The sequence below is a fragment of the Staurois parvus genome, unplaced genomic scaffold (assembly GCF_062004578.1).
Source record: "Staurois parvus isolate SC_StPar_1 unplaced genomic scaffold, SC_StPar_1.0 ptg000440l, whole genome shotgun sequence".
Classification (NCBI taxonomy): domain Eukaryota; kingdom Metazoa; phylum Chordata; class Amphibia; order Anura; family Ranidae; genus Staurois; species Staurois parvus.
This window is the reverse complement of record NW_028318236.1, coordinates 3,101,488-3,116,246: the sequence shown is the minus strand read 5'-3', so window position 1 is coordinate 3,116,246 and position 14,759 is coordinate 3,101,488. Positions and strand designations below refer to the sequence as shown.

Here is a 14,759-nt window from a genome sequence, read left to right as displayed (position 1 = left end):
AGACATTCAATAATTTATTAGTCAAGATTTCACCTGCGTCTCAGTCAGGGTATCCTATCTTTAATACACTCTGACCAAATGGGAATTATGCCGGGAAAAAACACTGCTATGAATATTCATCATTTATATTAGTGGTGCACCGAAATTAAAATTCATGTACCGAAAACAAACATTCAAAATGCACTTGAACGAAAACAGAAACCGAAATGTGCAGTTTTTAAAAATGAATACATTTTTTGGAAAAAAATACACTTTGATTAAAAAAATAAAAAAACGCAATATATATCCCAATTTGTTTGTAAAATATGAAAGAGGATGTTACGGCGAGTAAATAGATACCCAGCATGTCACTCTTTAAAATTGTGCACACTCGTGGCATGGCGTGAAGCTGCGTACTTAAAAATCTCCATGGCTGATGCTTTAAAAGTTTTTACAGTTAGTAGTGTAAAGTTACAGAGGAGGTCTAGTGTGAAAATTATTGCTCTTGCTCTGACGTTCGTGTCGATACCTCACGTGTGTGGTTTGAACACCGTTTACATATGTGGGCATGGCCTACATATGCGTTCACCACTACGTGCGAGGACGGGGGCACTTTAAACTTTTTTTTCTTATTATTTAATGGGTTTTTGTTTGTACTGTCCCTTTAAAAGAAAATATTATTCTTATCACAAAGAATGCATGCATCACTTGTGATAGAAATGATTAGTGACAGGTCCTCTTTATGGAGAGATATGGGGTCAATAAGACCCCACATCTCTCCTCTGCAATGTAAAGCATTAGATCAAAAAAGCATTGATCTAGTGCTTTAAAAAGAAAGAAAAAAAAGACCGGAAGTGACATCACTCCGGTCCTCCGAGGGCATAGAGATGAGTGGAGGCCATCTTTCCTTCACTAATCTCTGTGCCCAGCGCCAGGATTATTCGATGGTTTCTCAGGTAAGGCAGAGAACTACCAAGGGGTGGGGTTTTTCCAGCACCTGTTTTGATGCTATTTTTTTCATGACGGTCGATAGGGGTGTTTTTGGCCACCGGAATTTCGGTGCATCCCTAATTTTATATATAAATATTCAAGCATCCCATGGTGAATTCAGTACTAGGGCAGTGGTGACGCTCGATGCTGTGAAAACGTTCGACATGGAGTGGGGCTACTTCTTGGAGTGTCTGAACGGATTTGGTTTTGGTCCCAATTTCATTAAATGGGTGCAGTTGCTGTATCGCTCCCCTATTGCCAGGGTGGCTGTCAGTGGGTGGGTGTCAGACATTTTTCCCTTGGGCCGAGGAACCTGTCAAGGTTGTCCTCTGTCCCCCTTATTGTATGCGCTTGCGGCAGAACCCCTAGCCACTTTGCTCAGACGTTATCCTGATATTAGGCACCTCCAGATTGGCTCATTGGTGGAAACCATTGGTATGTATGCAGACGATATGCTTCTTTACCTGGCTGATATAGGCCCTTCTTTACAGACCGCTTTACAGGTCATTGAGGAGTTTGGAATACACTCTGGGCTGCGTTTCAATTGGAGTAAGTCGCATATCCTTCCCTTAGACGCCTGTCCTCCGTGATACATTTCTGGTTCCCTGCCTCTACACAGAGTTTCTACAATCCAATATTTGTGGGTTTCTGTTACCAGGGAGCTCTGAGATTACCCTACACTCAATATCGAGCCACTATTTAAAATCCTTAATGCACACACCCAATCATGGGTAAGGCTCCCATAAGGGAAGAATTAACCTATTTAAAATGATCCTCCTGCCTAAATTCCTCTATATATTCTGGCAATCCCCGATATTGCTACCCCTAAAAACCTTCAAAACACTTGATTGAATCCTTAACTCATTCATCTGGGGATCGGGTAGACAAGCTCTCCTGGAACTCAAGAACCCCACTACGATGGGGGGGTGGCCCTTCCAGATTTTCATTTTTACTATCTGGCGGAGCAGGTATCCCATTTTTTTCCACCTAGTTAAATCAGAGGCCAATGGATACCAGGCTCTGGTGTGTAGGCAACCTGGATGTATTTTGTTTTCCCCCCCTACAGGTGGTGTTGCGGGACAGTGGACATCCCAGTGCCCATGTGGCTCACGACACAATAGCGCACCAACACAAACATATTTGGGTGCTTGCTCTTCGTCGTGTAAATGCCCCCTCTTATCACTCACGTTCCCCTCTGGCTTAACTCTAGGCTATCTGAAATCCTCACTGTCCTTAACCCTGAGATTTGGTCCTCTAGGGCAGGGGTGGGCAACTGTGGCCCTCCAGCTGTTGGTGAAAAAAGACAAAAGTTCATCCAGTTCAACCATTTAAAAAAAAAAAGGAATAATCCTACACCCACAGTTGATCCAGATGATGGCAAAAAAAACTGCAAAGCACGATCGAATTTGCTCCTGCAAGGAAAAAAATTCCTTCCTGATCCCCCAAAAGGCAATTTGATATTCCCTGGATCAACTTTACCTATAAATGTTAGTATCCAGTTATATTCTGTGTATCTAAGAAAGAATCCAGGCCTTTTTTTAAAGCAATCCACTCAGCTGGCCAGAACTCTTGAGGGAGTCTATTCTACATTTTCACAGCTCTCACTGTGAAGAAACCTTTCCATATTTGGAGATTAAATTTCTTTTCCTCCAGACGTAAAGAGTGCCCCCTTGTCCTCTGTGATGACCTCAGGGTGAATAGTTACATGATGTGAACCACATATTACTCTACCCCCAGGCATAAAATATTTGTGCACTTTATGTTTGAAATATATGTCCAATGTAGTCTCCTTTGTCATCTCAAAAGACCCTTGGAAAGGTTCCCCGCTACAAACCATGTAATTTTCTACTGTGCAACATGATATTGATGTACCATGATTTTCTTTTACCTGTTGTTCATAACAATAAAGTTTTTTTTTTTAATGTTAAGTCAAGATTGCACACTCAGAGTAAAGACAAAAAGAAGGCTGATTCCTGCGACTGCAGGAGCCAGTTTTGTAAAGGGAATCAGCATTCTTTTTAAGTGTTCTTGCATGGCAAGACCACTTACTGTTATCTCACATATATATTCTTCTTATAGCCAAATTTACCACCCTAACTCCTCCCACAATTTTTACACTACATAGACAGTAATATACTGAAATGTGCGAATTGTTCCTGATTGGTGTGCTATTACTTTGTGGACTGTTTCGCCGAATGGTTCACAAAATATCGGCGTTTTTGTGGCGAAATTGGCCCCATAGGAATTAATGGCGGAATGTTCAAAAGCTAGAGTGTGAGCTGAAAAATCAGAACATGATTTGTAAACTGCCATCACTCCCTCATTTTCAAGCCCACCTACACAAATCTTATATCAAAATGTTCAGCTATCCCTGCTGCCACTAAAAAATGTTCACGGCTAAGCCATAGTCCTGATAGTTTTCACAATATGACCATTTGTTTGCAACTCACGCCACCCATTGACCTTTTCACAGTTACTCCAGCCACTCCAACCACACAACAGTTACTCAAGCCACTCCACCCAGTTACTCCGCCCACTCCAGTTGTAGACTACTGGTGGAGGAAAGAACACTTCACACAATTTCCTCAGAAATTGTAGATTTTCTAGTTGTCTACTCTGTGAGTGTGAAATCTTGACTTTAAATAAATTATTTAATGTCTATACGGGGTTGCACTATGAATTATCCTTTCTTCCTTTGAGCCTATACTTACAGTATCTCACAGAAGTGAGTACATCCCTCAAATTTTTGTATTTATTTTATTCTGTCTCTTAGATTGTAAGCTCCAAGGAGTAGGGCCCTCCTAACCCTCTTGAATGGAACTGTATTGTTGCTGTATTGTCTCCCATTATATTGTAAAGTGCTGAGCAAACTGTTGGCGCTATATAAATCCTGTATAATAATAATATCTTTTCATGTGGCAACACTGAAGAAATACAAAAATTAGCACTCAAATCCTCAAACAAAACCCAATATGTTACTTAGCATTCCTTCCCCTGAAGTACAAAAATAATAAAATTAAAATAAGCAACAAAATAAATGAATAAATAAAATATAAATATAAAGTCCCATACACCTAAAGTCCAAAGTAAAGTCCAAAAGTCAAAAAAGATCCTTTCACGTGATTTCCAATAGCTCTTTTCTTCCTGAATCAAATTAACAATGTGCTTCAGAAGATCTTCAAATACCTCAAAGAAAAAATCTCAACATAGTGTATTACCCCAATTAATAAAATAAAGTGCCACACGTGTCACATGCAAATGCAAAAAGTGCCACAGCAAACGTGAAAAAAAGAAAATAAGCTCTGGACTCTAATATTTAAATTAGTAATTCCACTGCACACAATATAAAAAGTGCATAATTACCCCCACATAAATATAATCAGCATAGGATCCATAATACAGATAGGAAAGTCTCCAAAAATTGTTCTCACATCTTCTCCAACCTTTTCCCATAGACCTCAAACAGACCAGGGATCAGTATGTGTTTTAAAAGACAGGCAAATTTTATTGTAGCAACTTACATATAAATTTGATGCGATCAGCTTCCATATAGTGAAATAATCCAGAAGAAGAGACCCCCCTCCTTAGCGGTAACTCTTTTCAATCCTCATAACACTTTGAAGGAGAGCCAGGCACAAATGGAAGTATCCAGGGTTAGAACAACCGCGTGTGGGGGTAAATATGCACTTGTTATATTGTGTGCAGTGGATTTACTAATTTAAATATTAGAGTCCAGAGCTTATTTTCTTTTTTTCACGTTTGCTGTGGCACTTTTTGCATTTGCATGTGACACGTGTGGCACCTTATTTTATTAATTGGGGTAATACACTATGTTGAGATTTTTTCTTTGAGGTATTTGAAGATCTTCTGAAGCACATTGTTACTTTGATTCAGGAAGAAAAGAGCTATTGGAAATCACGTGAAAGGATCTTTTTTGACTTTTAAATTTTGGACTTTACTTTGGACTTTAGGTTTATGGGACTTTATATTTATATTTTATTTATTCATTTATTTTGTTGCTTATTTTATTAACACTGAAGAAATTACACTTTGCTACAATGTGACGTAGTGAGTGTACAGCTTGTATAACAGTGTAAATTTGCTGTCCCCTTAAAATAACTCAACACACAGCCATTGATGTCTAAACCTCTGGCAACAAAAGTGAGTCCACCCCTAAGTGAAAATGTCCAAATTGGGCCCAATTAGCCATTTCCCCTCCCTGATGTCATGTGACTCGTTAGTGTTACAAGGTCTCAGGTGTGAATGGGCAGCAGGTGTGTTAATTTTGGTGTTATCGCTCTCACTCTCATACTGGTCACTGGAAGTTCAACATGGCACATCATGGCAAAGAACTCTGAGGATCTGAAAAAAAGAATTGTTGCTCTACATAAAGATGGCTTAGGCTATAAGAAGATTGCCAAGACCCTGAAACTGAGCTGCAGCGCGGTGGCCAAGACCATACAGCGGTTTAACAGGGCAGGTTCAACTCAGAACAAGCCTCGCCATGGTCAACCAAAGAAGTTGAGTGCACGTGCTCAGCGTCATATCCAGAGGTTGTCTTTGTGAAATAGACGTATGAGTGCTGCCAGCATTGTTGCAGAGGTTGAAGGGGTGGGGGGTCAGCCTGTAAGTGCTTAGACCATACTCCGCACACTGCATCAAATTGGTCTGCATGGCTGTCTTCACAGAGAGAAGCCTCTTCTAAAGATGATGCACAAGGAAGCCCGCAAACAGTTTGCTGAAGACAAGCAGACTACAGGCATGGATTACTGGAACCATGTCCTGTGGTCTGATGAAACAAAGATAAACTTATTTGGTTCAGATGTTGTCAAGTGTGTGTGGTGGCAACAAGGTGAGGAGTACAAAGACAAGTGTGTCTTGCCTACATTCAATCGTGGTGGGAGTGTCATGTTCTGGGGCTGCATGAGTGCTGCCGGCACTGGGGAGCTACAGTTCATTGAGGGAACCATGAATGCCAACATGTACTGTGACATACTGAAACCGAGAATGATTTCCTTCCCTTCGGAGACTGGGCCGCAGGGCAGTATTCCAACATAATGACCCCAAACACACCTCCTAGATGACCACTGCCTTGCTAAAGAAGCTGAGGGTAAAGGTGATGGACTGGCCAAGCATGTCTCCAGACCTAAACCCTATTGAGCATCTATGGGGCATCCTCAAACGGAAGGTAGAGGAGCGCAAGGACTCTAATATCCACCAGCTCCGTAATGTAGTCATGGAGGAGTGAAAGAGGACTCCAGTGGCAACCTGTGAAGCTCTGGTGAACTCCATGCCCAAGAGGGTTAAGGCAGTGCTGGAAAATAATGGTGGCCACACATGGTCGACACTTTGGGCCCAATTTGGACATTTTCACTTAGGGGTGTACTCAGTTTTGTTGCCAGCAGAGACATTAATGACTGTGTGTTGTGAATAAAGCTCAAAATCCTTCTAATAGCTTTTATTTCCATACACACAAATGCATTGGGAACACGACACATTCTATTCCAAAACAAAACATGAAGAAAAATATATCAAACTTGTGTTGTTCCTCTAAAGAAATTGAAGAAAAGTGATTAGACTGTTCAAAAAAATAGCAGTGTTTGTATTCTTTAAAACTCAAACATTCACTATATAAACTGAAAAATGTTTGAAGATTTTGCTTTCCTTTGAATCACTTAATGAATATTTCATTGTATAATCACTGTTTCTGAGAACTGCTGTACATCTGTGTTGCATGGAGTCAACCAACGTCTGGAACCTGTGAACAGGTATTGGACTACATTCCACAGTTCTTCTCTATTTCTTGGTTTTGCCTCAAACTGCATTTTTGATGTCACCCCACAAGTTTTCTGTTGGATTAAGACCCGGGGATTGGGCTGGCCACTTCATAACGTCAATCTTGTTGGTCTGGAACCAAGATGTTGGTCGTTTACTGGTGTGTTTAGGGTCGTTGTCTTGTTGGAATACCCATTTCAAGGGCATTTCCTCTTCAGCATAAGGCAGCATGACCTCTTCAAGTATTCTGATGTATTCAAACTGATCTATGATCCCTGGTATGCGATAAATAGGCCCAACACCGTAGTATGAGAAACATCCCCATATCATGATGCTTGCACCACCATGCTTCACTGTCTTCACAGTGTACTGTGGCTTGAATTCAGTGTTTGGGGGTTGTCTGACAAACTGTCTCCAGCCACTAGACCCAAAAAGAACAATCTTACTTTCATCAGTCCACAAAATGTTGCGCCATTTCTCTTTAGACCAGTCAATGTGCTCTTTGGCAAATTGTAACCTCTTCAGCACGTCTTTTTTTCAACAGTGGGACTTTGCGGGGGCTTCTTGCAGATAGCTTGGCTTCACATAGGCGTCTTCTAATTGTAACAGTACTCACAGGGAACTTTACACCTTCTTTCATCTTCCTGGAGCTGATTGTTGGCTGAGTCCTTGCCATTTTGGCTATTCTTCTATCCATTCGAATGGTAGTTTTTCACTTTCTTCCACGTCTTTCAGGTTTTGGTTGCCATTTTAAAGCATTTGCGATCATTTTAGCTGAGCAGCCTATCATTTTCTGCACTTCTTTATATGTTTTCCCCTCTCCAATCAACTTTTTAATCAAGGTACGCTGTTCTTCTGAACAATGTCTGGAACTACCCATTTTCCTCAGAATTTCAGAGAGAAATGCACTGTAACCAGCATGAACAACATTTGCTGCCTTCCTTCCTTCCTTCCTTAAATGAGGGCAATAATTGCCACCTGTTTTTCAAAGAATGAATGACCTCACTAATAGAACTCCACACTGCTATTATTTTGAACATGCCCTTTCAATGAGTGATTCAATGACACAGAATCAGCAGCATGCATGTCATGACTGTTGGGTCTGTTGGATTTCTGTTACTCTACTACACCTGCTAGTAAATTATTTGCCATGTAGAAATATCATTTCTACCAAAAGCAGTGATTGATCAGGTTAGTTATTTTTTAATTTTTGATATTTTCCTTTATGTTATTTCAAATCAAGGAATTGGGTGGGACTTTAGCAGCACATCAAACACTGTTACTCTTTACAGTATGTGAATGGGGCCTAAACACAAATCGAGTGGTCATAGTGGCTAGCAACCCAGTGTGCAAGGGGACTTAGACATCAGTGTATTGCGTTTATGCAAGTTGTGGTGCCATTCATTTTGAGGCTGGTTCACACCTTTGCAGCATGTTCACACAAAAGAGGCTGATGTGCAGTACTTCATGCATTGTGTAAGGTTGCCTATGTCTTTCTGCTGCAGTAAAACACACCAAAAAGGGGCAGGTACACTTTTTTTTTTTTTTTTTAATAGGAAGCACATCACAATGCACTGTAGTGTGCTAAATGTATATGCATTGGGGTGCCATTAAATTGGTACTCGCCTCCCCTCCCCCCCCCCCCCCCCAAAAGTTTTTTTCTTTAAAACACATACCCACATAGGGAATCCAGCATTGTCCGCTGCCATTCACTATTCGGGCGCAACACAGTGGGCCCCGGACACCATCTTGATCTTCAATGTGAGGTGATGTAAGTATCACAGTAGGCTGCAGGACCCGGCTGCTTGGGGAGGGGGGGTTGTAAAAGTGGAACTAACTTTTTTTTTTTTTTTTTTTTTTTTTTTTTTGGAGTCATGTTCTGCTTTAAGTATGAATGGCAATTCAGGACCTCATTGTGCCATTCCTGCAGTGCAAAGGTGTGAATCCAGCTTAAGACCCAAAAATGCTTCTGCCAGTGCACCACGATGCATGGTAGCACATTACTTCATGTTGAGGTGCGCTACAACGCATGTGTAAAATAGTTTAATTGAGGCTGGATCCACACCTTTGCACTGAAAGAATGCATGTTTTAGTGCATTAAGGTGCTCTGTATGTGCTGTTGTTTTTTGTTTTTTTTTGTCCATTCTAGTTCCTTGTTAGCCCAGCTAAAATGAATAGGTGGCCTTAACACATGACATAAGGTATGCTAACACAATGCACAAAAATGGCAAATTGTCAGTAGGCCCTGAGGGCTCAGTCACACTATCAGGGTTGAGATGCATTTGTTAATAGTCCTAGCACAAAGCAATTAGTCTTCTGTCCTATAGGTTCAGTTGACACTAATGGACATGTATCATTCTTGCACTGTGCATTCCGATACAATACAATGCATCACAGTGCATGGGTAAAGCATAGCGTTAAAAAGGGGGGTCATAATAAATGCACTGACACATACATTAAAAAAGAGTGTGTTAAGAAATGCATGCCACTGCATGTAGGTGTTGTGCATTTTAAGGCATGTGCTGCATGATCTAGGCCTAAAGTGGAAGTCTGGTTAGCCATCAATGTAAGCACTTTGGCTTACCTATCATGACCAGATCTTCCTTCTTTTGCAGAGATACAATGTCTGAAGAATCTTCTGCGTCTGACACCCCCCTCTGTGAAATGCGGTTTCTACTGCTGGCTGCTAAATACTAGCTGCTACTAGTGACATAAGGGTCCTTTTCACACGGGCGGTCCATTTTTTTCATCAGTTCAGTCACATTTTTTCCAAGAAAAACCGGATCAGTTCACCTCAGTATTTGATCAGTTCACCTCAGTATTTGATCAGTTCACCTCAGTATTTGATCAGTTCACCTCAGTATTTGATCAGTTCACCTCAGTATTTGATCAGTTCACCTCAGTATTTGATCAGTTCACCTCAGTATTTGATCAGTTCGCATCTGTTTTTCATCAGTTCGCATCTGTTTTTCATCAGTTCGCATCTGTTTTTCATCAGTTCGCATCTGTTTTTCATCAGTTCGCATCTGTTTTTCATCAGTTCGCATCTGTTTTTCATCAGTTCGCATCTGTTTTTCATCAGTTCGCATCTGTTTTTCATCAGTTCGCATCTGTTTTTCATCAGTTCGCATCTGTTTTTCATCAGTTCGCATCTGTTTTTCATCAGTTCGCATCTGTTTTTCATCAGTTTATATCTGTTCTTCGTCCTTTTTATATCCGTTTTTTTGTCTGTTTACATCCATTTACATCTGTTTTTGTCCATTTACATCCGTTTTTCATCCATTACATTTCTCAGTCTTTTTTTTTTTTATATAGCGAAAATAATAAATGCACAGGCGATCAAATACCACTGAAAGTAAGCTCTATTTGTGTGGAAAAAAAGGACTTGCATTTCATTTGGGTGCAGCGTTGCATGACCGTGCAATTGTCAGTTAATGTAACACAGCACCGTAACGCAATAAATGGCCTGTTCAGGAAGGGAGGTAAATCCTCTGGAGGGCAAGGGGTTATTGGATGTAAACAGATGATCATCCGCTAGTCCATAGAAATACATGGGTGTCCGGTTTTCATCGGTAAATGGACAAATGAAAAATGGACATACAGAACGCCCGTGTGAAAGGGGCCTAAGGGATGGTGGATGAAACCACAGCACCTGTCAGGGGACTGGGCACCCAACTCTCATGTACATGCCCGCTGTAGAAGATTTTTTTCAGCAAGCTTAGACCTGCAACAGAGCTATGATTGTCCGCACAGGCAGTCATACAGGCAAGCATTCCCTACAGGCAGCACGTGATACCTAGCAATAGAGCTGAAGCAGTAAAGCCAGGAAGAGCATGGCAGCCTAGGAGCTTGTGCTTTTCCAATCAAGCCCATAGTGGCAGCCCACATACTGCATGTAAGATTTGAAGTCATTCGACCACAGAGACCAGACATACGAAGTGTGTCCAGAACGTGATGAGAATTATATTTGAAATATTATTTTATTGAAAATTTTTTACAATTCAAAGTATGCACCTTGTGAGTGTACACAACGCTCCCAGCAATTTTTCCATACTTCATGCATCCCTGGAAGTCTTCAAGTGGGATGATGTTCAGAGCCTGCTTAGTGTAGGGGTGTGGAAAATTTTTTGAAAAAAATTACTTGGCCAGGGACTAAATTTAGAGTCCCAATCCACTTGTCCCCATGGCAATCTACTTGTCCAGATGAAAAAAATATATATATTTGAACTAAATCCGTATTTAAATCTGAGGTGCTTTTAGGAATGTCTGGGCTTTTAAGTCCGAAAGGGGCTTCATTGCGACTCAAACATTTAATATTTTTAATATTCCACTGTTTATCTCCTCCTCGCCTCCCTGTCTGTCTCCAGCACCGCACCTGGGGACTAGCAGGGAAGGGAGAGACAATGCAGTGTAATGAGCACCGATTGGGTGCTTGTCAGGAAAGGGAGTGTCGAGTTTATCCCTTTCGCTTCCAGGGCTGTTTTTGCGTTTTTAGCACACGTTTAAATAATTTTAGGCCTGAAGATTACACAAGACCCCCAAACATGATATATTTTCTGAAAGCAGAGACCCTAGAGAATAAAATAGGGTCAGTTCCAATTTATTATGTCACATGTTATTACCACAAAAGTCTAGGAAACTCAAAATTTCAGTAAAAAATAAATTTTACATTAATTTTAGGGCACACAAAAGGAATAAATTACCCATTTTTTGTGTAAAATGTAAAAGATGAGGTTGCACCCAGTAAATAGATATCCAACATGTCAAACCTTAAATTTGCGTGCACTTGTGAAATGGCAACAAACTTTAGTACCCTATATTTTCTATAGGCAATGTTTTTAAAGCCCCTTATAGGTCATCAATTTAACATTACGGAAGAGGTCTTGTGCTAGAATTATTGCTCTTATTCTGGCGTGCGCAGCGATATGTAACGTGTATCGCAATCGACGCGTAGGCGCCCCACCATGTGCTTTGAGGGGGAGTTGTGTGCTTGGGTGTAACTTTACCCTTTTTTTTTCTCTTCACATAGGGGACAAAAAGCCCCCTATGATGATTTTTGGTGACAGGTTCTCTTTATTAAGTCATCCAGGGTCTAAAAGACCCTGAATGTCTCCCCTGTACCTCACTGGATGTAATGCAGTGCACATTGCACTATATTACATTCTTTCCTGGCATTGATGGCTGGGAAATATGTCAATGGGGATCCGGAAGTGACGTCATAACATCTCGTCCGGGTCAGGACCAGGGGAGTGGACGTGTCCGCTCTCCTCTCTCCCCTGTACCCTCCTGCACCCACTGAACCTGTCTCGGGCCCACAGATGGGCAAGCAGGGCCCGAAGAGACATAGTGGGCAGGGGGGTGGAGGCTGGCACTGTAATGGGCTGTGTGGAAGAAATGTTTCCACCTGACAGGTGAGCCATGCTCCTTGCTCGCAGCAGGACTAAACATTAAAAAAAAAACACTACCTGCCTGACACCCAGAACTACATTTTCTGGGCATTGGGAGATATAAATTGAACATTCCTGGTAGTGGCTTTTTGGACGTTATCCACACTACCAAAATGGTGTCCTTTCAAATCATTCTTCATCTTTGGTAAATGAAAAAGTCTCAAGGAGCCAAGTTGAGGCTGTAGTGTGGATTGGGAAACAACGTGATGTGTTCTTCAGCCAAAAACTCTCTGACAGCCAAAGCACTGTGACTTGGTGCGTTATCGTGATGAGGGATCCAAGTTGAGCTGATCTCAGGACGCAAACACAAAAAACTCTGTCTCAAGTAACCAAGAACTTCCAGGTAAAATCTTTGATTCCCTTATGGACTGTTCCATGTAAATAAGAAAACAAAACAATGACTTTTGATTTGCTTATCGAGCTTTCTTGGGGCGAGGTGATGTGGGTGTGCGCCATTCTGAACTTTTGTTTCTTCCTCTCAGGATCGTACTCAATCACTGCATTCACATTCTGTTCTGTTTTTGATGAAGAGGGTCGTTCTGATTGTTGTTCGTCTTCAACACATTTTCAACCTTCCTTGAAGGCCTTGTGCCATCTGAACAGTTGTACAGATGATAGTGCAGCATCTTCATACGCTTTCCTCACCACTTCCAAAGTTTCTGATGCGCTTTTACCCAATTTCACACAAAATTTTATCTCGTACTGTTCTTCCAAACTCGCATTTTTCCTAATACTAGACAATTTAAAAGGGGTCACAAAAAAGAATGTCTCCACTCTGACAGGACTGGAATGCAACTGATTAGTGTTCTAAGGTATACCTGGCACCTCACCTCAAGTGACCTTGGCCAGCTTCTCCCTTCGCAGAGCCCTTCTTTAGTGTCGTTATGTTCTGGACACACCTCATATTCACACTTATCAGATCGGATTGTAACTGTCTGGAGGTTATGGGGCAGTAGTTTTTGTTTCTTCACATTGAAACATCAGACTCAAAGCTTTTCTAAGTAGTTTTTACTGTGTGTTTTTGGTTCTTGTTTTTTTAACTGTAATAGATTGGGAACACACCTCTGCATAGAGATAACATGCATTGCTGCATCATACATGCGTTAAAGTGTTACTGTGCAGTTCATTTTGAATGGCACCTGCGATGCATTCCAAAAAAAAAAAGGACTGGTTGTGGTTTGGGCCAATATACCTTCCTCTTTTTCCAAAAGTTGGTGAACCAAGTGTTAACCCTGTGTAAGCTCCGACATGAAGAATTTACCTGATTTACTGTACATGTAATTGTTTGATTTGACTTCCTGTACTCTTTACTGCCTTATGCACATGGAGCCAATGGTGCCAATTTTCTTTGTCTTTTCTGTTGGTCATTTATATTCTGCCTCCCAATACTTACTGCTAAAATCTACATTCATGTGGTGTTGTTTTTTTTTTTATAATATTTTTAGATATAGCAGCGAGGGTTTAGAGTCCCTGTCAGGTTTTTTTTATTGCTCTGCATCCTCATTAGTGAGATTCACTCTGCTTGTCCCAGTGACTGTGGAAGTGAGGAAGAATGCAGCTTTTTAGGTTCCCTCCTCTATTCCTTTTCTGACGATAACTCCCAATGGGGATACTTCTTCCGGAGACAACCACTTACAGTAGGACTTACCTCACTTGGGAAAGTTTTCCACTTACTTCCCTGTTGTCTCTATAGGACAGGAAGTGAAGAAAAATCTCTTGAATAGGATGTATATGGCAAAATTATAAACCTGACAGGTGTCTAAACAATATCTGTTTTTCAAAATAAAAAAGAGGCTATAGAGACACACAAATCTTTCCACTCCTGTTGTTTTTCACCAGTAAGCTATGTTATTCTTACAGTTTGTTTTACTCTCTTTTTAGCTGAACAGTCCCTTGCCTGGATCTTCTAAAGGTGCAGAGTCCGGCACTTCGTATATCTCTTACCCCAATGGAAGGCCATTCATAAATTCTGATTTCCAGAGGTCTCCAGACAGACCAGGTCACGCCTATCCAGAGAGCAATGGCAGAGGTAACATTTGATGTACAAGTCATCTGTAATGTGCTAATAGTAGGTAGTAATATTTTGCTGGACATGTTCTGTAATGTTGAAGCTGCTTCTTCAGTTCTAATGAGTGTAGAGCGAATACCCCAGCATTTATATCCACATAGGCAGCACATCCAAAGCAAATGGCACTGCTCCAGACCTGCACCTCTTCTCCACTGCGGCTAACCAGGTGTCAGCACAAAGAGCTTGTTCATGCTCACAGTTCAAAGGCATTGGTGAATAGGGTGCCTCTGTGGAGATGTCATGTATGTTGTTTGTGGTCTAATAAAAGCTTTTGGAAATGTAAAATACAACCACCCTAATCTAATCACCATGGGATGTGTCAAGGCAAATGCAAATTGCATTAGTTTAGTTTGCTTAGCAGTAGGGGTTCATAAGTCAGTGCACACAATGGTAGATGGAAAAAACAACTTGAACAGGCACATATTCATGAACTTCTATTGATTCATGCAGGATCTTTCTGCCAGCAGTATCTGCATAAAAAGAAGCTAATATGTATGTAA

The 14,759-nt window shown here is 41.1% G+C and overlaps 1 protein-coding gene across 3 annotated transcripts in view; it reads left to right on the top strand.

Annotated features, from left to right (window-relative positions):
* CEP57 (centrosomal protein 57) overlaps window positions 1-14,759 on the top strand; it is a 65,478-nt gene that overhangs the window by 4,660 nt on the left and 46,059 nt on the right. For all 3 annotated transcript variants that reach the window (XM_089687929.1, XM_089687927.1, XM_089687928.1), the window contains exon 2: window positions 14,073-14,220. In XM_089687929.1, the coding sequence (XP_089544055.1) occupies window positions 14,073-14,220 (148 nt within the window). The remainder of the gene's footprint in view (window positions 1-14,072; window positions 14,221-14,759) is intronic.